General features: G+C 49.3%; 4 protein-coding genes across 8 annotated transcripts; 2 read left to right on the top strand and 2 right to left on the bottom strand.

Annotated features, from left to right (window-relative positions):
• Positions 1-9: 9 nt before the first annotated feature.
• On the top strand, positions 10-11,308 carry LOC114428428 (transcription factor IIIB 90 kDa subunit-like). Of its 3 annotated transcripts, none has more exons than XM_028396829.1 (19): positions 10-379; positions 1,285-1,487; positions 2,417-2,497; positions 2,908-3,081; positions 3,179-3,210; positions 3,454-3,526; positions 7,484-7,633; positions 7,718-7,811; positions 7,881-8,007; positions 8,074-8,113; positions 8,192-8,287; positions 8,578-8,910; positions 8,989-9,050; positions 9,147-9,228; positions 9,307-9,359; positions 9,433-9,701; positions 10,233-10,284; positions 10,690-10,852; positions 10,935-11,308. In XM_028396829.1, exons 2-19 carry the CDS (start codon positions 1,304-1,306, stop codon positions 10,970-10,972), a joined length of 2,103 nt encoding a protein of 700 aa, XP_028252630.1. In that variant the 5' UTR covers positions 10-379; positions 1,285-1,303; the 3' UTR covers positions 10,973-11,308. The 3 variants fall into 3 exon arrangements, with proteins under 3 accessions (XP_028252630.1, XP_028252629.1, XP_028252631.1); XM_028396828.1 differs by having other exon boundaries at positions 10-385; XM_028396830.1 differs by lacking the exon at positions 10,935-11,308 and having other exon boundaries at positions 10-385; positions 10,365-10,829.
• Positions 3,965-11,948, bottom strand: LOC114428443 (BTB/POZ domain-containing protein 6-B-like). Of its 2 annotated transcripts, none has more exons than XM_028396860.1 (5): positions 11,814-11,948; positions 6,168-6,435; positions 5,563-5,653; positions 5,354-5,472; positions 3,965-5,102 (listed from the first exon to the last, which is right to left on the bottom strand). In XM_028396860.1, exons 2-5 carry the CDS (start codon positions 6,374-6,376, stop codon positions 4,070-4,072), a joined length of 1,452 nt encoding a protein of 483 aa, XP_028252661.1. In that variant the 5' UTR covers positions 6,377-6,435; positions 11,814-11,948; the 3' UTR covers positions 3,965-4,069. The 2 variants fall into 2 exon arrangements, with proteins under 2 accessions (XP_028252661.1, XP_028252660.1); XM_028396859.1 differs by lacking the exon at positions 11,814-11,948 and adding an exon at positions 7,054-7,185.
• Positions 11,567-14,324, bottom strand: ahsa1a (AHA1, activator of heat shock protein ATPase homolog 1a). Its single transcript, XM_028396898.1, has 9 exons — positions 14,125-14,324; positions 13,403-13,593; positions 13,229-13,311; positions 13,040-13,157; positions 12,864-12,961; positions 12,565-12,696; positions 12,269-12,370; positions 12,133-12,184; positions 11,567-12,031 (listed from the first exon to the last, which is right to left on the bottom strand). The coding sequence occupies exons 1-9, from the start codon at positions 14,202-14,204 to the stop codon at positions 11,874-11,876; spliced, it is 1,014 nt and encodes a 337-aa protein (XP_028252699.1). The 5' UTR covers positions 14,205-14,324; the 3' UTR covers positions 11,567-11,873.
• vipas39 (VPS33B interacting protein, apical-basolateral polarity regulator, spe-39 homolog) lies at positions 14,254-19,344 on the top strand. 2 transcript variants are annotated; one of them, XM_028396858.1, is made up of 19 exons: positions 14,254-14,580; positions 14,852-14,944; positions 15,151-15,256; positions 15,335-15,478; positions 15,560-15,589; positions 16,608-16,672; positions 16,758-16,814; positions 16,885-16,977; positions 17,052-17,085; positions 17,195-17,297; positions 17,384-17,411; positions 17,491-17,564; positions 17,714-17,789; positions 18,041-18,175; positions 18,296-18,337; positions 18,427-18,603; positions 18,689-18,778; positions 18,883-18,987; positions 19,054-19,344. In XM_028396858.1, the coding sequence occupies exons 2-19, from the start codon at positions 14,852-14,854 to the stop codon at positions 19,072-19,074; spliced, it is 1,473 nt and encodes a 490-aa protein (XP_028252659.1). In that variant the 5' UTR covers positions 14,254-14,580; the 3' UTR covers positions 19,075-19,344. The 2 variants fall into 2 exon arrangements, with proteins under 2 accessions (XP_028252659.1, XP_028252658.1); XM_028396857.1 differs by having other exon boundaries at positions 18,883-19,344.
• Positions 19,345-19,411: the final 67 nt, after the last annotated feature.

The raw sequence follows: 19,411 nt of genomic DNA, 5'->3' as shown, positions 1-19,411 counted from the left end.
TCACTACAGCGCGCACAGGGAAACAACAACCATCAAAACACTGATGAACACTGAGAAATGAATCTGTGATCAAAAACATATTTATCGATCAACATAGCTGATCGTTTATGTAAAAAATATAGTGAGGCCTAACGACAAAACTGAACCTGGACACTTGAACGGGCTCCCTTAGTTTTTAACTGCCGACCAGGACTCTGTTGTTGTGGCTGCTGTCGGTGAGCGGACCGGACCAGCCGAGCTCCGTGGGCCTCGCTCACACAGAGACGGTGGAGCTGTTCCTGGCTGAAGGGCGACATTTACTCATTCTCAACGTCGCGGCTTCGAGACCTCCAGTGACTAACGAAACATTTTGGATTTAGTTTCGGTAGAAGGGGCAGCGGTGAGGGTGTGTGTCCGCTGTGGGGGTGTGAGGGTGTGTGTCCGCTGTGGGGGTGTGTGTCCGCTGTGGGGGTGTGAGGGTGTGTGTCCGCTGTGAGGGTGTGTGTCCGCTGTGGGGGTGTGAGGGTGTGTGTCCGCGGTGAGGGTGTGTGTCCGCTGTGAGGGTGTGTGTCCGCTGTGGGGGTGTGGGTCCGCGGTGAGGGTGTGTGTCCGCGGTGAGGGTGTGTGTCCGCGGTGGGGGTGTGTGTCCGCTGTGAGGGTGAGGGTGTGTGTCCGCGGTGAGGGGTGTGTGTCCGCTGTGAGGGTGTGTGTCCGCTGTGAGGGTGAGGGTGTGTGTCCGCTGTGAGGGTGTGTGTCCGCGGTGAGGGTGAGGGTGTGTGTCCGTGGTGAGGGTGTGTGTCCGCTGTGAGGGTGAGGGTGTGTGTCCGCTGTGTGGGTGTGTGTCCGCTGTGAGGGTGTGGGTCCGCGGTGAGGGTGTGGGTCCGCTGTGGGGGTGTGAGGGTGTGTGTCCGCGGTGAGGGTGTGTGTCCGCTGTGAGGGTGTGAGGGTGTGTGTCCGCTGTGAGGGTGTGTGTCCGCGGTGAGGGTGTGTGTCCGCTGTGAGGGTGTGTGTCCGCTGTGAGGGTGTGTGTCCGCTGTGAGGGTGTGTGTCCGCGGTGAGGGGTGTGTGTCCGCTGTGAGGGTGTGTGTCCGCGGTGAGGGGTGTGTGTCCGCGGTGAGGGGTGTGTGTCCGCTGTGAGGGTGTGTGTCCGTGGTGGGGGTGTGTGTCCGCTGTGAGGGTGTGGGTCCGCGGTGGGGGTGTGTGTCCGCTGTGAGGGTGAGGGTGTGGGTCCGCTGTGGGGGTGAGGGTGTGGGTCTCTTCGACGTTGGTCTGGTGTCTTAAAGATAAAACTGCTGACTCCACCAGGTGACCTCTGACCTCCACCATGAGCTCCCGTGTGTGCAAGACCTGCGGGGGTTCTGACATTGATGTGGACCAAGCCCGGGGCAGCGCGGTGTGTACTGGCTGTGGTTCTGTTCTGGAGGACAACATAATCGTCTCTGAGGTCCAGTTTGTGGAGGGAAGCGGAGGCGTCTCCTCTGCTGTGGGACAGTTCGTCTCTGCTGATGGTGAGAAATATTTCCTCATAACATTAACTAGGCTTCTGACATGTTTACTGGTTTATTTACATCGTTGTAGAATACCTAATAGATCCATTTATTTAAATGACTTATTTCCCCAAACACAATTATTCAATGTATAAAACATCCTCGGGGTCTAATGGTTGGGGCTGTGAGCGTTCAGTGTCATCTGCTGCAGCCGTCTACATACAGCAGTGTTCATAGAGCAGGAGGAAAAGAACAGGTCAACGGGAAACCTTGTTGGACCAGACCTAATCCTCTGGAGGTGGTAGTACATATGTCCAGCAGCATGCGCTTCACCGCGAGACTGAAGCTTTGACTTTTACTTCCTCTCCAGTCAGAGGGCTCAGGGCTTGGGTGACACCCCACAGCAGTCAGGCACCGTCACAAATCTGAGGAAAGATCGTACTTATCTCTGAAACCCTTTAGGATAAATAACCATCTTCTGTTTAGGTGAATGTGTGTGAACATGTACTGAAACTGCAGGCCATTGGCAAGTCAACCATCCCCACCAGCAGCAACTGCTTAAAGAACAGATTCATCTGGATCAGCCTGATATGAGCACCGTCCACCCGATTATCTTGCAATTAGGAATCATGCTTACACTTAAACTTACAAAGCAGTTTAAAGACACTGCTGCCAGTAGCCAGATGTCAATGGCCACAGAAATACTTAAAAATAGCATCAGGTTAACTCCAGTACAGTGAGAATAAACCAGCAAATGCAGTTTACCTCCAGCTGCTCGTCTTCAGTAAACTCACAGCAGCAAAAGTTGTACAAACAGGAGGTGCTGCCACCTATCCATCAAATTGTGTTAGATCACTAATCAAACTGATGGATTCATCAGCTGCTAATTCAAACTGTCCATTAATGATTTTAGAATCCAGTTTACTGAGTTTGAGTCCATCTGTAAGCAGGTCCGGTTAAGGCTCCTCTTCTTGGTTCTGGCTTCCACACCAGTGTTGGTAAAGAGTCCCGAGCACAGACCCTCCAGAGTGGTGAGTACTGCTAACCTGACATTTACTACCGTTCAAAGGTTTGGGGTCACAGGCCAGTTCTACAGCTTCTCTGATCAGCAACAGTTCAGCTGTGCTAACATCATTTCACAGGAGTTTTCTAATCATCAATGAGCCTTTTTAACACGATTAGCTAACACAATGTAGCATCAGAACACAGGAGTGATGGCTGCTGGGAAAGGGCCCCTGTACCTTTGTATATATCCCATTTAGATCAGCCTTTTCTCACTAGAACAGTCATTTACCACATGAACAGTGTCCAGACTGTATGTCTGATACTTGTTATCTTCACAACACAAACACAAAACATTTTTGTGTTTAGTGACCCCAAACGTTTGAATGGTACTGTATGTACCTTTACTGTTTAGGTGTTATCAATACTCTGTTTCCAGGCAAGCGTCAGATCCAGCAGCTAGGCAGTCAGCTACAACTTAATCAACACTGCCTGGACACAGCCTTCAACTTCTTCAAACTGGTCGTCAGCAAACACCTAACTCGAGGACGCAAGACAGAGCACGTCATCGCAGCGTGTCTGTACCTAGTGTGCCGCACCGAGGGGACCCCACGTATCCTAGCAACCATAGTGACACATTGAGCTTGGATGATGTTTATTAGAGCTAGGTTTCAGTCACTGTGACCTTGTTTTCCTAAACTGTGTATCAGACATGTTGCTGGACCTGAGCGACCTGTTGCAGGTAGTTATTCAGCAGAAAGAACATACGATATCATAAAAAACAGCTGCCGCTGTCCTGACGATGCTGCAGTGCAACAATCGGTTTGTTACTTTAGCTGAAGCTGATAACCGCCTGACATGAGTCAATAGACTGAGTGATACCACATAGTCAAACATGTCCTGGACATGCTGAACCTGATACTCACACTGCATGAGACCAGCTGACAGCAAGCTGACAGGTGTGACCTCATTTTTCTGTGTCCAGGTAAATGTTTACATCCTGGGAAAGACCTTCCTGCTGTTGGCTCGTGAGCTCTGCATCAATGCTCCTGCAATCGGTAAGACCTTTACTCATTCAAGGTAATTTAATTTCTGGGGAAACATTTGATCCCGGTACAGGTCTGAATGGAACCAAGCAGGCTGTTAACCACTTCTGCTACTTCATGTCATGAGTTATCCACGTTTGAAACAATCTCATTGGATGACTCATGACGGCATCATCTCAACACACTTTAAACAAGCCACAGATGTGTGGAGGAAGTAGCAGTCTGAGTTCAGCCGCCACCACTGTGGAGGTTTCAGGCACTACTGAGAAACCACCAGAGGGCTGGACAGTTTAATAGTAAATATATCTGAACCCCCCCGTCTACCAAGAGCTGCAGTTTCCATTGAGCACTTAATACACAAGTCTGAAGGAGACTGATCCATGTGACATCTCATTGAGGCTGTAAGAAACTACAACTGTGTTACTGCAGAACATCCATCAACAAGAACAGTGTCATTCGCACTGATCATTTATTTTGTCAGCCAGACACTTTCAGTTCTACTGTGGCAGTCCAATCAGCTATAGGAGCTTTGTCTCTTTGTTCGATGGTTCTGATTCAGCAGTAGAAGACCAGCTCTGGAATCTGCCCCCCCTGCACACCGGTGCCATTGGTGCTGTCCGATGAACACTGGAACTGGAAGGTCACTTTCCCACACTGCACCTCAGTCATCCCCTCCTGGCCGAAGTAACTCAGCTCGTTTCCATCCAGGACGGCACTTACAGTGTAGAAGGTGTCCTGTTCCACTTGGACCGGGTGTTCAAACCACACCAGAAAGGTGCTGCTGGACCCGTCTGACAGGAACTTGGTGAGGTTTTGGGCTAAAATAGCTCCTTGCCTCTTCAATTCGATCTTCACACTGTACTCGGCCGTCCCTCCACTTGACCCGTAGAGACTTAGCCCTGCCATGAAGATCCTTCGATCGACAGCAAACTGGATACTGTCACACCGGCCCCTGTAGCGCCACTGGTTGCTGCGGTATGCTGAGGACTGGAAACGGTGGCACTTCTGTGGCACCAAGCCGGCCCGCTTCACCACAGGGAACTCAAGTCTGGGTTTATTGGTGGCAGTGAACCATAGGAAGATGTTGTGAGTTTCTTTCAGTGTCAGCACATCCGACTGTGCCACTCCATCTGCAAACTCCTGCAGTGTCATGGAAGGGATTCGTACCAGGTACAGAGTTTTGCCCAGCACTACCTGCTGGTTCCTTGGTGTAACCACCAGGCCCTGGCGCCGACACTCTGCTGCTGCCCACCTCAGCAGAGCCTGAAACACCACAATCTCGTGGGTGTTAAGTGTTTCTCTCTGCAGAATGATTTCTAGTGTAGGCAGGTCAATCTCACAGAACCCTTCAGACAGCAGAGCGAGCTCAGCTTGAGCATCAATAACCTCCCAGCAGCGCTGCGTCAACTCAGGCTCCTCAAACAGCCGGCTCTGAGACAGCAGGACGCAGGCGTTCTTTGCCTCCAAGCTTGTCTCCAGGAAGGTGACGCAGGCCTTTGCCAATGCAGGGACGATGTACTTCTTAGCAGCATAGAGCGTGGCGAGCACGGTGTCAGCCTCCAGCTTGATCTCATCACTGTACATGTACCTGGGACAAAGCACACAGCAGGATTAGGAGCTGAGACACCCGAGACATCGTACAAGACAGAGAGGGCACACTGGCAGTGGTGACAGGATCTGTCGACTGTGGAGCACGATAGGGGAATTACCTCTGAGCAGTGCGGACATGACACACAGCTGGTAACAATTACCACATGGAGTTTTTCCTTCCAGCACAGGGGACGCTGAGTTGGCTTAAGTTCACCTGCATGGAGCTGAATTTCAAACATCTGGACTCACCTCAGCAGGATGAGGAAAGCTGCTGGCTCCACATCAGGGATGTGAATGACAGACTGCCCCTCTGCCAGATCTCCATAAAACATGGCCCCAAACACTGAGCTACCCACCGCCAGGACATACTGTGATGCAGACAGGAAGCAGAGGTCAAGGACATACCGAGGACAGCGAGGAGCGTTACGAGGAGAAGCAGGCTGTCAGCAGGACTGTACCTTATGAGCTGGAATCATCTGAGTGTCTCCTGGAGCACCAACGATAAAGTGAACGTCCGCCATGTGCTCATTGTTAAACATCAGTGCATTCCTGCTCCCACAAATACACAACACAATGTCAACAACAAACAAACGGCACTGTCTGGCTGAGGGTGTACCTCTGTGAGCTACACCACAAAGCCGGTTCTACAGAGGCACCTTAGTTCAGGGTTAGAGACAACAAAGTGGTTGATCAGAGATCACCAGTGTGGTGATACCACGCTGGTTATAAACTGATATGGAGAATATCTAGATCTCATCATGGTATGAAAGCACCACAGCTGCAGCAAGCACGATTTTAAAGATTTGACTTCTTAATAATGTGACGCTGCAGAAAAGTCAGACAGGTGTAAAAGTATGTTTGTACTGTGTATAGTGTGTTACAGTGGGTGCTCGGTGGAGGAGCCGCAGCTTCTGTGGCTGATTTAAACTCTGACCACAGCCTGCCTCTGACCAGGCTCAGTTTGCAGCAGAATCTGCTGTGGCGGATTGAAGGGAGCCCCCCATGGTCCTGCTGACCTCACTTTGTGCTACAACACTCCCCCAGTTGTTGTGTTGTTGTGTACCTCTCTCTGAGAGTGGGGTGGGCTGCCTGCCAGCTGTCCCCCTCCTCAGCGCTGCCGTCTTTGTTGTTGTTTGGCTGAACACCGTCACGCTCGCTGTCATGTTCGGCTGTCGGCTCCGGGTTAATGAAATGGATCAAACTCTTCTTCGCCTCCAGCACCTCCACCTCCTCACTGTGAGGGAGGCTGGTGGAGAACAGTTCGGCTGCCATCTGCTCCTTCTCGTCCTCACACACTGGGTGGAGTCAGCATCTCACAGCATGGCCACTTCCTGTCAAAAAGGATTCTGAGGATTAAAATCAGATTACCTGGAGGGCCTGAGTGGAATGAAGTTCACTCAGATTTTGTCCCACTATGGGGAAATACACAGACACCACACCCACAGCTGAACTTTGCTTTGAATTCCCATAATCCTTCAAAAATCTCTGGTGTATCATCTGGTCAGTCAGTTAGTGCCACCTGGCCAATGATCAACCTGATACTCGTCAATAATCAGCTCCTACAGTCTGTGTCAGGAGGAAGCGTCCCAAACTCTTCATATATCTGTAAGTGTGTGTGTTTACATCACTTTAATAACAGACTTTTACAATGACGCGAGTACTACGTCATCTTATTTCTGTGTCGGGGCCCCTCCGTCCTTCTCAGGCCCCTGCAGCTCCACACTGAGCAGATCCAGATCTTGATCAGAATTTGACGGGTCACAACTGCAGCTCCTTCCGTCATCAATGAATGATCAATACATAGAAACATGGCACCGTCAGCAGCAGCTCTCTTCACATTACAGCCATCTTGTTTTATTTCACCGACCCACGGACCTGCAGCGGGTCACCGGAAGGTCGGATCTGGTTCAACGACAGGGTACTTGTCCGAGTGTCGGTGTGTGGATTACCTGTTAGTCGGCCGTCGCTCCTCCGTCAAAATCAGTCCGACCGCGGCTGTCTGCCTCCGGACGCCATTAGAGTTGCTGCCGTTTTCGTCTTTACCAGCGAGCTCCAGAAGATGGCGACAGAGCGCTGAAAGCCTGAAGCACAAAAGCACTACCTGCCCAACGACCGCACTGTTTACATGTTCATATGGACATGTAAACATGTTCACACGGACATATGGACATGTTTACATGTTTTGGATGGACATGTAATATGAACATATGATATTACATATGAACATGTAAACATGTTTCATGTTCATATGGACATGTTAACATGTTTCATGTTAACATGTTTCATGTTTACATGTTTACATGTTTCATGTACATATGGACAGCTGCACAATGAGTGTGTGTTTGCTTTCTCCTCTCCACCCCCTCCTCCCCTCCTCAGACCCCTGCCTGTACATCCCTCGCTTTGCCCACATGTTGGAGTTTGGGATGAAGACTCATGAGGTTTCTATGACGGCTCTTCGTCTCGTTCAGAGGATGAAGAGAGACTGGATGCACACAGGACGCCGACCCTCTGGGCTCTGTGGAGCAGGTACAGCACGGTGGCACCACAGCATCAAAGTGTTGGTTATTTAACAGCGCCATGTCAAACTGACCCAGCAATCCTCTTCTTCAGCTCTCCTGGTAGCAGCTCGGATGCATAAGTTTCGTCGTTCAGTAAGGGATGTGATCAGTGTGGTGAAGGTCTGCCAGACCACGCTGAGGAAGAGGTGAGGACTGCTATCAGCAGATCTCAGCAGAACGCAGCAGAACCCTCAGCATCATTTGTCTCCCTGCAGGCTGACAGAGTTTGAGGACACACCTACCAGTCAGCTGACCATCGATGAGTTCATGAAAGTAGACCTGGAGCAGGAGTGTGACCCTCCCTCCTTCACTGCAGGACAACACAAAGCCAAGATGCAGCAGGTAGACCCTGTCACTGATCTGCTGATTAATGATCAATGCAGCTAACTGCTCTTTTCTGCTGTGCAGCTGGAGCAGGAGCTGGCAAGAAAGCTGGATGAGGTTGAAGGTCAGTTATTGATAGTAAATCTCTCAGATCAATGAGAACAGATGCTGTGATCAAACTTTTCTTCATGTGTTCCGTCAGGAGAGATCAGCTGCTACAAAGATGAGATTGAAACTGAGCTGGAGAAGAGCCGGCCTAAACTGAGAGGGATCTACGCCGCCTACTCCAAAGAGATCAGTCAGTGATTCTGTGTCAGATGACCCTGAAAGTATCTGCAGGTTGTCTGCTGCTCCTCCGAGCAGCTTCATCAGTTCTACCCGTTTGGTGGGGACACAGGTTTATATGTATGTTACGTGTATGTATCACATATAAACCTGATTCCCCACCAAACAGAACTGATAAAGCTGCTCGGAGAACAGTGGAACACCTTCAAGAGAACAAAGTCCAGAGGCCTCACTTCAAACCTTTGAAACATATCTGCAGGAACACCACCACTAAGTAAGCTTTGTCTTTGACTTGGTTTTCAGATCCTGAGGATGACGAGGTTTTGTCCTCACTATCTGAGCATGAGGAAGTGGAGGACACTGACTTCCACGCTACCACTGAGCACCTGACCCAGGACTTCCTGAGTCAGGTAATCCAGGAAGAGAAGGGGCAGGGCAGGAAGACAGTCAATGATGATGTCCGCGTGCAGGAAGAGGGGCCAGAGGAGGAGGTGGAGCCACAGGAGGAGGCGGGGCCACAACATCAGGTTGCTCCTCTGGCCATCATCTTGGGGAATTTGCCCAGTGCTGCTAGCCTCAGCCTACAGGAGACCTTCCAGACATTTGACAAGGCAGAGGCAGGCGGGAGCCCTGATGGTGACAATGAGCACTTTTACATCTCCACACCGCCACTGTGATGTCATCATAGTCAGAAACATTTTGTTGTTTTTCCAGATGAGCAGTCAGAGAGCGGGGAGCTGGACCTGAATGGTATTGATGATCAGGAGATTGACAAGGTCAGTTCCACTTCACGATAAGTTAGACTGGTAATGTGCAAGGCCATGTGTACAGGATGTGAAGCTCTCTTCTCTGATTGGCTCTGGGTGGTGCAGTACATCCTGAATGATAAGGAGGTCCAGGTGAAGACAGAGCTGTGGATGAAACAGAATGCTGAATACCTGCAGGAGCAGAAAGGTAGAGATCATCTTCAGCATCAATACAGAGCACATCCATAAATGCTAATGCTAATGCTAATCCTGTTTGTGTTGACAGAGAAGGAGGAGAGGATAAACAAAGAGAAGGAGCAGGGCACCTACAAGGAGAAGGTGAGTGACACATGGTCTCCCTGTTCCTGAACCAGGGCTCACAGTAACCCTTCAGTTCTCCGTGTGTTTTCAGAAGAAGAAGACGTATAAGAAGCGGGAGCAGATCCAGGCGTCAACAGCAAGTGAGGCGATTGAAAAGATGTTGGAGAAGAAGAAGATCTCAAGTAAGATCAACTATGACGTCCTCAGAGATCTGAACTGTGGGACAGGAAGTCCCAGCCGATCCTCTGATGAGCCCCCCAACACCACCACCTCACAGAAAAGACTCAACCGCCGCCGCTGCAGAAAAAGCAGCGAAGCTAACCAGGACCTTGCGGCTAACACCTGCATTATGGGGAAGAGGTACGATCGACAGTAAAAGCTGTTTATTTATATAGGTTGATGAAGGTCCTCGGGTCTTCTTCATTCAGAAGGTTGGAGCATCTGGACTTGTAGAGTCCTCTTCAAGACGTTTCTCTGCTCCTCCGTTGACCACCAGCTCTGTTTGGTGGGAACATGTGGGGACATTCAGAGCTGTTCTAAACACACACTGAGGTCCTGCTTGGATGAGCAGCATATGTCCTCAAGAAAAGCCTTGCTTTAACCCTTTGTTTATATAGCACCTTGCTCTACCTGCTCCAAGCACTTGTTCCTCAAGAAACTTATGGTTAAGTGTCTTGCCCAGGGACGCATCTGCATGCAGCCAGGGCGGGGGATCGAACGGCCAACCTCATGGTTAGTTATAGATTATGATCATAGAATGATCAGTAAACGGTAGGTCACAGCCACAGCTTGGTGGGCCGCGATTAGGTCAGAGGAAACTAGTGTCCAGGCTTCCTATTGGCCCACAGCCCTGACTTCATTGTCGTGGCTCTTCTTCTGCTTTTCTTTAAGGTTCCGCCGCCTCATTTCCTCCACACCAAAAAAGAAGAAACTCGCCTCTTCGGTGAGTAGTAACACATTCCTGCCTCCACCTGTACCCATCTGTCTCTGAATGCCTCCACCTGTACCCATCTGTCTCTGAAGTCTCCACCTGTACCCATCTGTCTCTGAATGCCTCCACCTGTACCCATCTGTCTCTGAAGTCTCCACCTGTACCCATCTGTCTCTGAAGTCTCCACCTGTACCCATCTGTCTCTGAAGTCTCCACCTGTACCCATCTGTCTCTGAAGTCTCCACCTGTACCCATCTGTCTCTGAAGTCTCCACCTGTACCCATCTGTCTCTGAAGTCTCCACCTGTACCCATCTGTCTCTGAAGTCTCCACCTGTACCCATCTGTCTCTGAAGTCTCCACCTGTACCCATCTGTCTCTGAAGTCTCCACCTGCTAATTGTTAAAAATGCATTTTAGGTAGAAAACACTGTGACCATGGCGACAGCAGCTGCAGCTGAACCAGCTGACTCTGACACTCATTCCACCCCCCAAGCTGCCCCAAACCCTGTGGAGGTGGAGGAGGAGGAAGAGGAGGTCGAAGTGGAGGAGGAGTGTGTCAGTGCTCTGCAGCTTGTCGGAGGTCAGGCCAGGGTTTCATTCTGAAAATCCTAGATGAACAAAGATAAATGACGGTGACTGATCAATGGATTGATGTCTTCCAGATTACGGCTGTGAGGTGGAGGAGGAGGATGTATTTTAGCCCTGCTCCGCTGACCGGTGACTTCCGTCCATGCAGAAACCACACGAACCGATAACATACATCAGTGATCAATTTAAATGTCCTGGAAAACATCCCCACTGCACTTTGATTTTGATGCAGAGTTAATGTGTGTTAATTTGAAAGCTGATCGTTTTAATTGATCTATGTTCATATTGTAAAAAAAGGCTTTTAGACGTGTCTATTTTTATATCGACTTTTTACTTTTAGCGTGTGTGTGTGTGTTGCGCCATGTTTTGTTGTGTTTATTGTTGGTTAGTCTGTCTGAAATTGTACAAACACAAAACATTCCTTTCAGTAAAGAAACTCGGAAAGATTTGTGAGCTAATTATTTCAGATTACATTTTGTAATAGCTATAATCTGTGATAATCTGTGATAAGTGTTTCAGCTTTTTGTAGCTGGGATTCTGGGAGCAATGCTGAGTTCTAAAACCACAGAAAGGGGGGGCATCCTGGTCGGACTGCCTGGGGACACTTTCTGCAGGGCTGCGGAACATGTGGATCTTTGCTGCGGGTAAAACCGGATCAGCCGCTCCTCTCACAACAAGTTCTCACTGAGACCAACCAGGTGACAGAAACAGAGCAAAGCAGTGATTTATTTACAGAGAGTGTCTAATGCCAGCATGCTAGAGCAGGACCGATGAAAACACGTGATGTCCTCACACAGACGGCCTTACTGAACCACAGGCTTGTAACTGAGCTAACGGCCCTGTTTAGTAACGGATGCCTGTAGCTACTGAAAGAGCACCGAGCAGGAGAGTAAACTGCACCTTCAGGAGAAAACAGGAGGTGGATGGATGCTCCACGAAGAGAATTCCTTCACCTTAGTCTGCGTGACAGTCGACCCTCCTCTCAGCCCGGTCCAAGTACTCAGCGTTCAAGCTCAGTATCCAAACATCTGTTTGATAGCCTGGAAGTAAAAACGCGTCCAGCCTTCCCTGGTGGATTCTTCCTCCCCTGCAGGGACTCCGTGACATTCCATCTTCAGCTCTGTCTCATCTCCTTGGTCCTTCAGGTCCAGGCTGACAGTGGCATAGTGCTCTGAAGAACAGACCATTGAATATCAGCACACCCTGTAAGTAGCGGCAGGTGGATTTTAGACAACCCAGAATGCATCACAGCATCCTAACGGGAAGACTCACCACTGGGCCATGTCCTGAATCGCCACCTCATCTGGATCCTCTGGTCTGGGACCTGCACAGAGGAGCAGCAATTCAGTTACAATGACAATGTGAGACACTTATTAACATGCAATTGGCTGAGCAGCTGTGACATCACCAGCTGTGTGAACTCTCCACTGATGCTCCCATCCAGCATCTGGAACCTCCCACCACGGCGACTGTCCACCACTGCCCTGGATCTTGTAAACACCTCCACAAACTGCAGGGAGAGGAAGCGGTGATGTCAGTCCCACAGAGGTGGTTGTATGTTGAGTAGCATTACTGCACTGTTGACCCACAGACCATGTTAATGGATAATGGTATACAGGACTACTACAGTGATACTGTCAGTACTGGTCTGTCCCAGTCTGTCTTGAAGTGTCCTGGTTTGTCCTTGTCTGTGCTGGCTGGTACCTCCTGATTGACGAATGTCCTGTAAAGTTCATCAGGGGAGGTCTGGAAAGTTTCTTTCAGGGTAAAGCTGCAGGTTGGAATATGAATGCCTGTGGGACAGGGGGCGGGGCTAGGGCAGTGGGTGGGGCTAATCTGCAGGAGAACACAAGTGAAAGGTCACATCTAGTCAACGTTATAAGGAGCTAAGTCAGGAACAGAGGTGGCTTAAACTCTGTACTTAACTGCATTTAATGTAACTTGATACCTCTGGAATTTCCTTCGGGATTAAGAAAGTTTTATCTTGTGTTATCTTATCTTACCTGGGTTTTGCTGGTCTTGATCTGGTTCTTCTGGCTCAGATCAGTTGGAAGCTGCTTCGGTCCATCGGTGGTGGGAAGGATCATACCCTGACTGAACTCTGGGAGGTCAGAGGTCACAGTTACTACAGATATCATCATACGTCTGTCTGATGGGCTGGTCCTGATGTGCAACACACCTGATTTGAGCTGCTGGACATACTTGCCCAGAACCCGGCGCATTTCCGGAACCCCAGTCCTCTTCATGAGGTCAAGGAGCGGCGTGTTGGGCTGGTCTTTACACAGACACACAGAGATCTGAAAAAATCATGGTCGTGATCATCAATACAGTCCGCAATACATAGATCCGTATCAGGCTGCCGACTCACATCCAGATCGTCCTCGTCATTCTCGTCAGACAAGTTGGACACTTCGACAGTTCCTCTGTACTTCAGCCCACTGCAGGAGGTGCCTGCAGGCAGGAAAACACAGGCGGTCATCTGTGATGTCAGAGTGCGGCAGATCACAGAAATATTGATAGATCATTGTGTGACATCACTGACCCAGCCAGCCAGCCTTCAGCTGCCACTCGTAGAAGAAGAAGAGTTTTCCTTTGCGGTTGTTGATGGAAGCCTCTCCGTCCAGCTTGTTGACGTCGGTCAGCTGACAGACTCCTTCTGGCCCCTCCACCCGAATGCTGAGGAGCAGCTGACGGAGGCGTTCGGAAGACCAGCTGGAGACGTCCCGCTCTGTCCTGAAAAGACAGACAGAACCTGTTTAGGGAGGCGGCGCCCAGCTCAGGTTATAAGTTTATTCATCTATTAGACAGGGAGCGTGAACATTCATTAACATTTCTGTGAATGCTCCAGAATTAGCCTGAGGAGGTCGCCCTAAAAAGCTCTGACATCACAGCCTTTAAAAATATCTGGACATGTGCTGAACCAGCTGCCAGGTCTCACACACACACCAGAATAACTGATCCCAACATTTCACATGCGGATCCTTCTGGATGGTTCTCCAGCAGCAACAGCAGCGCACTCCAAGCACACTAGTAATAAAATGAATAAAGCAGCATTATTGCTGCCATGGAAACCTGCTCAGTAAGGGTGTAACTTAACACCCCCCCCCCAAACTAATATTCAACTAGAAAACATGAATGTGGTCACATGGTCTACAGAGGTCCAACAGGCTACGTCTCTGACGTTTTGAAACAGCACGAATCAGAAGTGACATCAGAAGTGACATCAGAAGTGACGTCCAGGTTCAACAATCATAACAGACAGACCAGTGCCAGTTGTTGACGTTAGTCGCATCCGCTCTCTCCTCCACGATCCATCGAGGGTCTCCTTCCCCCCATTTGGCCATCCTGGTCGATGCAGGCTGAGGCTCAGGACCGAGCGTCCGGCTGAATTCAAGCGTTTGACAGCAGCTGAAACATGAGTCACCCACTTCCTGTGGTGCCTTCCAAAATAAGACTACACACAGGAAGCAGCAGTCTGTCAGAATAAAGTGCTAATGCTGGCGGTCCAATGAACAGTTAACCCTAACCCGACCTGGCTGGGCACCGTCAGTGTGAAGGGTTAAACTGTGTGAGCTGGTGTTAGCAGAGCTTCATCACTTCCTGTCTGCAGGGAACCATGGTCAGTAATGTTTACTACAGGTCCCGGCAGCCTCCGCGGCCGGAAGTACTGACGTCACTGTGGAGGAAAAAGAAGAAGGGGCGGATTTGCAGCAAGTGAAGGTAAAACTGATCCAATCTGATCGATTATCGGTTTTATACTCAACGGGTTCTCCTTGTCCTGGGCCACAGTTTAGGTGCCAGCGGCGTGACGTCAGTCTTCCCATCGATAGTCACTCTCTCAGCTAATGGACACTTCTGTAGCATGCTAGCATGCTAATTAGCAAAACATCCTGTCACACAGAAAGCTGACTGACTGCAGGCAGAAAGGAGCCGGAGCTCCTGCATTAATCACCATCCGTGTGTCAAGTTAACTCTGACCCTTTGTGTCCAGATGATGAAGAGTAAAACGGACGAGGAAGACTACTGGAACAGCTCCAAGTTTAAAGCGTTCACCTTCGATGATGAAGACGATGAGTTCAGCAGGGTAATTACTTCACACTACAGCTCAGCTGTGTCGGTCACTGTGAGACGTTCAGGTGTGTCAGTCACTGTGAGACGTTCAGGTGTGTCGGTCACTGTGAGACGTCCAGGTGTGTCGGTCACTGTGAGACGTTCAGGTGTGTCAGTCACTGTGAGACGTTCAGGTGTGTCGGTCACTGTGAGACGTTCAGGTGTTGTGTTTTTTCTCAGTTGAAAGAGTCAAAGCAGGCGGTGAACAGCATCCGGCGGCTGGTGGAGGAGGATGACGATGAAGATGACGTGGAGAAGGTCAGCTGGAGTGGAGAGCCAGTTGGCAGTAAGACACCTTCACTCGTCTCTTCCTGAACACCTGTGGGCAGTGTCCGGTCCAATGACGTGTGTCTCGTGTCCTCAGGTATATCCTGGTCCGTCAGAGAGACAGCTGCATCCAATCAGAGGACAGATAGAGACCCCGCCTTCCCCAGAATCCCCGCAGACACACTGGTCAGCAAGAGCCAATCAGGATACTCTCTGAGCTCTCTGTTCAAAGGGGCGACAGGTGAGACTAGGAACAGGTCACATGACAGAGACCTGAAGCCTCAACACACAACTGAAGCGTTCATGATCTGATTTACTGCAGGAAGAACCAAGGGGGGGAGCTTCACTGACTGTGAGTCACAGTGGACACATGCATGAATGGATGAACTGTTGGATGGATGAACTGTTGCATGAATGCACTGTTGCATGAATGGATGAACTGTTGCATGAATGGATGAACTGTTGGATGGATGAACTGTTGGATGGATGAACTGTTGCATGAATGGATGAACTGTTGGATGAATGGATGAACTGTTGCATGAATGCACTGTTGCATGAATGGATGAACTGTTGGATGAATGAACTGTTGGATGGATGAACTGTTGCATGAATGGATGAACTGTTGGATGCATGAATGCACTGTTGCATGAATGGATGAACTGTTGGATGAATGGATGAACTGTTGCATGAATGCACTGTTGCATGAATTAACTGTTAGATGAATGGATGAACTGTTGGATGAATGGATGAACTGTTGCATGAATGGATGAACTGTTGGATACATGAACTGTTGGATGAATGGATGAACTGTTGGACGAATGAATGAACTGTTGGATGAATTAACTGTTAGATGGATGGATGAACTGTTGCATGAATGGATGAACTGTTGGATGAATTAACTGTTGGATGGATGGATGAACTGTTGGATGAATTAACTGTTGGATGGATGAATTAACTGTTGGATGGATGGATGAACTGTTGCATGAATGGATGAACTGTTGCATGAATGGATGAACTGTTGCATGAATTAACTGTTGGATGGATGAATGAACTGTTGCATGAATGGATGAACTGTTGCATGGATGGATGAACTGTTGGATGAATGGATGAACTATTGGACAAATGGATGAACTGTTGCATGAATGGATGAACTGTTGGATGAATAGATGAACTGTTGTATGAATGGATGAACTGTTGGATGAATAGATGAACTGTTGCATGAATGGATGAACTGTTGGATGAATAGATGAACTGTTGCATGAATGGATGAACTGTTGGATGAATAGATGAACTGTTGGATGAATAGATGAACTGTTGCATGAATGAACTGTTGCATGAATGGATGAAACACTAATGTGTTTGTGTTCTAGCGCTCAGCGAGTCGTCTGTCAGGCTCTACGCTCCTGAGCTCCGGAAACCTAAATCTGAATACAAGGTAATAGGTGGACTGTAATCTAATTACATTCTGGTGTTTTTTATTCTGGTGTTCTAATGATGATGTCATTACGCTGTGATGTCAGGATTATGTCAGTGATTGGTCGCCTGAAGAGACTGTCCAGCGAATGCAGCAAGGAAAGGTAAGACCCCCGTGTGTTTGCCTGTGTGCAGCGCTGCAGTGGACCTGTTCCTACGTGTTCTGTGTTCCAGGTGGTGTCTCTGGAGAAGTTTCGGTCTCTGCAGGATAAACTTCTGCTGCTGGATTTTGCTGTCAGCGCTCACGATGGAAACGTCATCACTGCTGTAACTTCACTTACACAGCTTTAACCTTTATGAAGACCCCACACAGAGATGACTGACTGATGTTTGTGTTTCAGGTTTTGATTTATCTAAAGAGGACACTGAGTAAAGGTGAGTTTGCTGACCTGCATTCTAGTCCTGATCATGGACCATCAGTTCTGCCCCCAGGTTGTGGTCCTGGTTTGCTATTCCAATCCAGTCTTTGGGTTTTCCTGCTCAGAGGTCTTGTTTCGGGAGCTGGAGTCCAGACAGACGGCACTGCGACACTTCATCCACTATCTGACTGAGAGCAGAGAACAGAAGCTCCTGCTGGAGCTGCTCAGGTGTTCATATTCAGGAGCTGTTCACACCTGTTCACAGCTGTGAGCTTCATCCACATCAGGTTCATGTTTCTTTTTCTGTCCCTCAGAGTTCTTGGCAGGACAGAGGACATGGCGGTATGTAGTAGTCTCTAATGGTCCATATGACGCTCGACAGGATGCTCATGCTATTTCCTGTTTGTTTCCATGGTAACAGCTGCTGCAGTATAAAGAACACCTGAGCATCGCAGATGAAAACAAGAGGCGGGACTTTTTGAAGAGCTGCCTCAGGTGAGACGCACCCCCAACGAGCATCACTATCAAGAGCGTCAGTCAAATCACTGCAGATCAATAAAACGACTGGTGATCAGATTCCATTTTCCCGTGACGTGTTCCTGTCAGCTGCGTGTTTACAGTTTGTGTTGCTGTTTGTTTTGAAGCCTTCCTTTTTCTGCTGAGGATGCAGCTCACGTTCAGGACCACTACACTCTGTTGGAGCGGCAGATCATCATTGAGGTCAGAAACCAAGTCAAACTGGATTCTGGTCAACATTATTCCTGAATCCTCTGAAGCGCTGCGACCGTTCCCGAGAACGCCACAATCTGGTGTTTAAAAACAAACACACGAAGGCCACGCCCTCACACTGACTTTCAGTAAAGTGTATAGTTAGCATTAAAGACAGTGGCTAGCATAATATATTCACTCATTCTCCCCAGCAACCAGCTGCTTAATTCAGCTTAATCCAGTCTTTCTTCTGTTGTTGCTAGGCGACAGACCGGCAGGCTGAACGTGGAGGGAAGGTGGAAATATTCCAGAAGTTTCCCAGAAGAGCTTCAATCCTCAACATGCCACTGATCACCACACTGTACTACTGCTGCTTCTACCACTACACAGAGTCTGAGGTCAGCACTGACACCACATTTATCAGGCTTCCAGATTACATCACCCTAATGATTCCAACCAGACTACATGAATCGGATTATTTAAACCAGATCATATGAACCAGGGTTATTTGTTTGCAGGGAACGTACAGCAGTCCGCTGAACATCCGTCAGACCTTCAGGGTGAGCGCAGACATGTGACTCTCTTAAATGTTGACCTCTGTGACCTCTGTGCCTCAGAGTCACTAACGGTCGCTGACCTCTGACCTCAGATCTCGGAGAAGCAGTACTTTGTGACAGCGTTAGCGGCGAGGGCGAAGCTGAAGGAGTGGTCAGATGTAGACGCTCTGTTCACCAGCAGGAACTGGCTTGGCTTCACCAGGAAGAAATCGCCACTGAGCTTCCAACGTGTCGTCGACATTCTGCAGAAGAACTCTGCCCCCACACAGGTGAGGTCGCCGAAGGGAAGAGTGTCATCGATCACTGACAGTGTAGCTGTTAGAGGCTGACGTTATTGACTACTGATCGTGGCAGGTGCTGCAGGAGTATGTCGGGCTTGTGGACGACGCAGACCTGAGGATCAGTTTGGCACAGAAACACAAGTGTCATGACATCATCATCAATGTGAGTATCAGGCTAATGAGGCTCTGATTGGCCGCTGGTGTACATTACACTAACCAGAGTGTTTGTTGATGATGTCATACCATGTCTCGTCTCTGGGCCATCAGACATACCGGGACATGAAGGACCGGCAGCTGTTGGCAGGATACAGGGGGAAGGTGGAGAGGGGCTCGCCAGAGGAGCGGAAGATTGATCAGCTGCTCAACAACACGGTGAGGAGAGGAGGGGCGCCTCATGGTCAGCATCATGTGACCTGACCTTCGCTTCGTTTCTTTCAGCAAATCCGCTGGAAGAACTGACCGCTGCTTCAGGGACCTGACGTGACAGAAAAAAGATCCAGCACCATGAGAACGGGAACGTCCAACCAGCTTCCATCCGCATCGGTCTAAATGGCTGAAAGAAGCGTGCTTCACGTACCTGCACAGGAGGGCGGCACAGGAGGGGCGGAGCTCACTTTTCTGCTCATCACGCTGTTGACAGGTCCTCGCCATGTTGTCATCACCATGGCACCGCCTGAACATTCCTTTATATGAAAACATTAAAATAAACATTTAATAATTAAAAGACAAGCCGTGGGATTTATTTCATGATGTGGGCAGAGAGAACACAGGAGTCTGCAGTACCGGCTGGTGCCAC

The sequence above is a fragment of the Parambassis ranga genome, chromosome 24 (assembly GCF_900634625.1).
Source record: "Parambassis ranga chromosome 24, fParRan2.1, whole genome shotgun sequence".
In the NCBI taxonomy this organism is placed as follows: domain Eukaryota; kingdom Metazoa; phylum Chordata; class Actinopteri; family Ambassidae; genus Parambassis; species Parambassis ranga.
Note: the sequence above shows the minus strand (reverse complement) of the source record. Positions and strands in the feature narration are given on the sequence as shown.

Excerpts from the sequence above, each read along its gene's own strand:
- vipas39 (XM_028396857.1), top strand. The coding sequence starts at position 14,852 with ATGATGAAGAGTAAAACGGACGAGGAAGACTACTGGAACAGCTCCAAG. Across the intron at positions 16,978-17,051 it reads ATGGAAACGTCATCACTGCT|GTTTTGATTTATCTAAAGAG; the intron begins GTAACTTCACTT and ends TTTGTGTTTCAG. Across the intron at positions 17,298-17,383 it reads CTCCTGCTGGAGCTGCTCAG|AGTTCTTGGCAGGACAGAGG; the intron begins GTGTTCATATTC and ends TCTGTCCCTCAG.
- LOC114428443 (XM_028396860.1), bottom strand. The coding sequence starts at position 6,376 with ATGGCAGCCGAACTGTTCTCCACCAGCCTCCCTCACAGTGAGGAGGTG. Across the intron at positions 5,654-6,167 it reads CACCCCACTCTCAGAGAGAG|GAATGCACTGATGTTTAACA; the intron begins GTACACAACAAC and ends TTGTGGGAGCAG. Across the intron at positions 5,473-5,562 it reads AGATGATTCCAGCTCATAAG|TATGTCCTGGCGGTGGGTAG; the intron begins GTACAGTCCTGC and ends TCTGCATCACAG.
- ahsa1a (XM_028396898.1), bottom strand. The coding sequence starts at position 14,204 with ATGGCCAAATGGGGGGAAGGAGACCCTCGATGGATCGTGGAGGAGAGA. Across the intron at positions 13,312-13,402 it reads GCTGAAGGCTGGCTGGCTGG|GCACCTCCTGCAGTGGGCTG; the intron begins GTCAGTGATGTC and ends TCCTGCCTGCAG. Across the intron at positions 12,185-12,268 it reads GTGGAGAGTTCACACAGCTG|GTCCCAGACCAGAGGATCCA; the intron begins GTGATGTCACAG and ends TCCTCTGTGCAG.
- LOC114428428 (XM_028396829.1), top strand. The coding sequence starts at position 1,304 with ATGAGCTCCCGTGTGTGCAAGACCTGCGGGGGTTCTGACATTGATGTG. Across the intron at positions 3,527-7,483 it reads CATCAATGCTCCTGCAATCG|ACCCCTGCCTGTACATCCCT; the intron begins GTAAGACCTTTA and ends TCCCCTCCTCAG. Across the intron at positions 8,288-8,577 it reads CGCCTACTCCAAAGAGATCA|ATCCTGAGGATGACGAGGTT; the intron begins GTCAGTGATTCT and ends CTTGGTTTTCAG.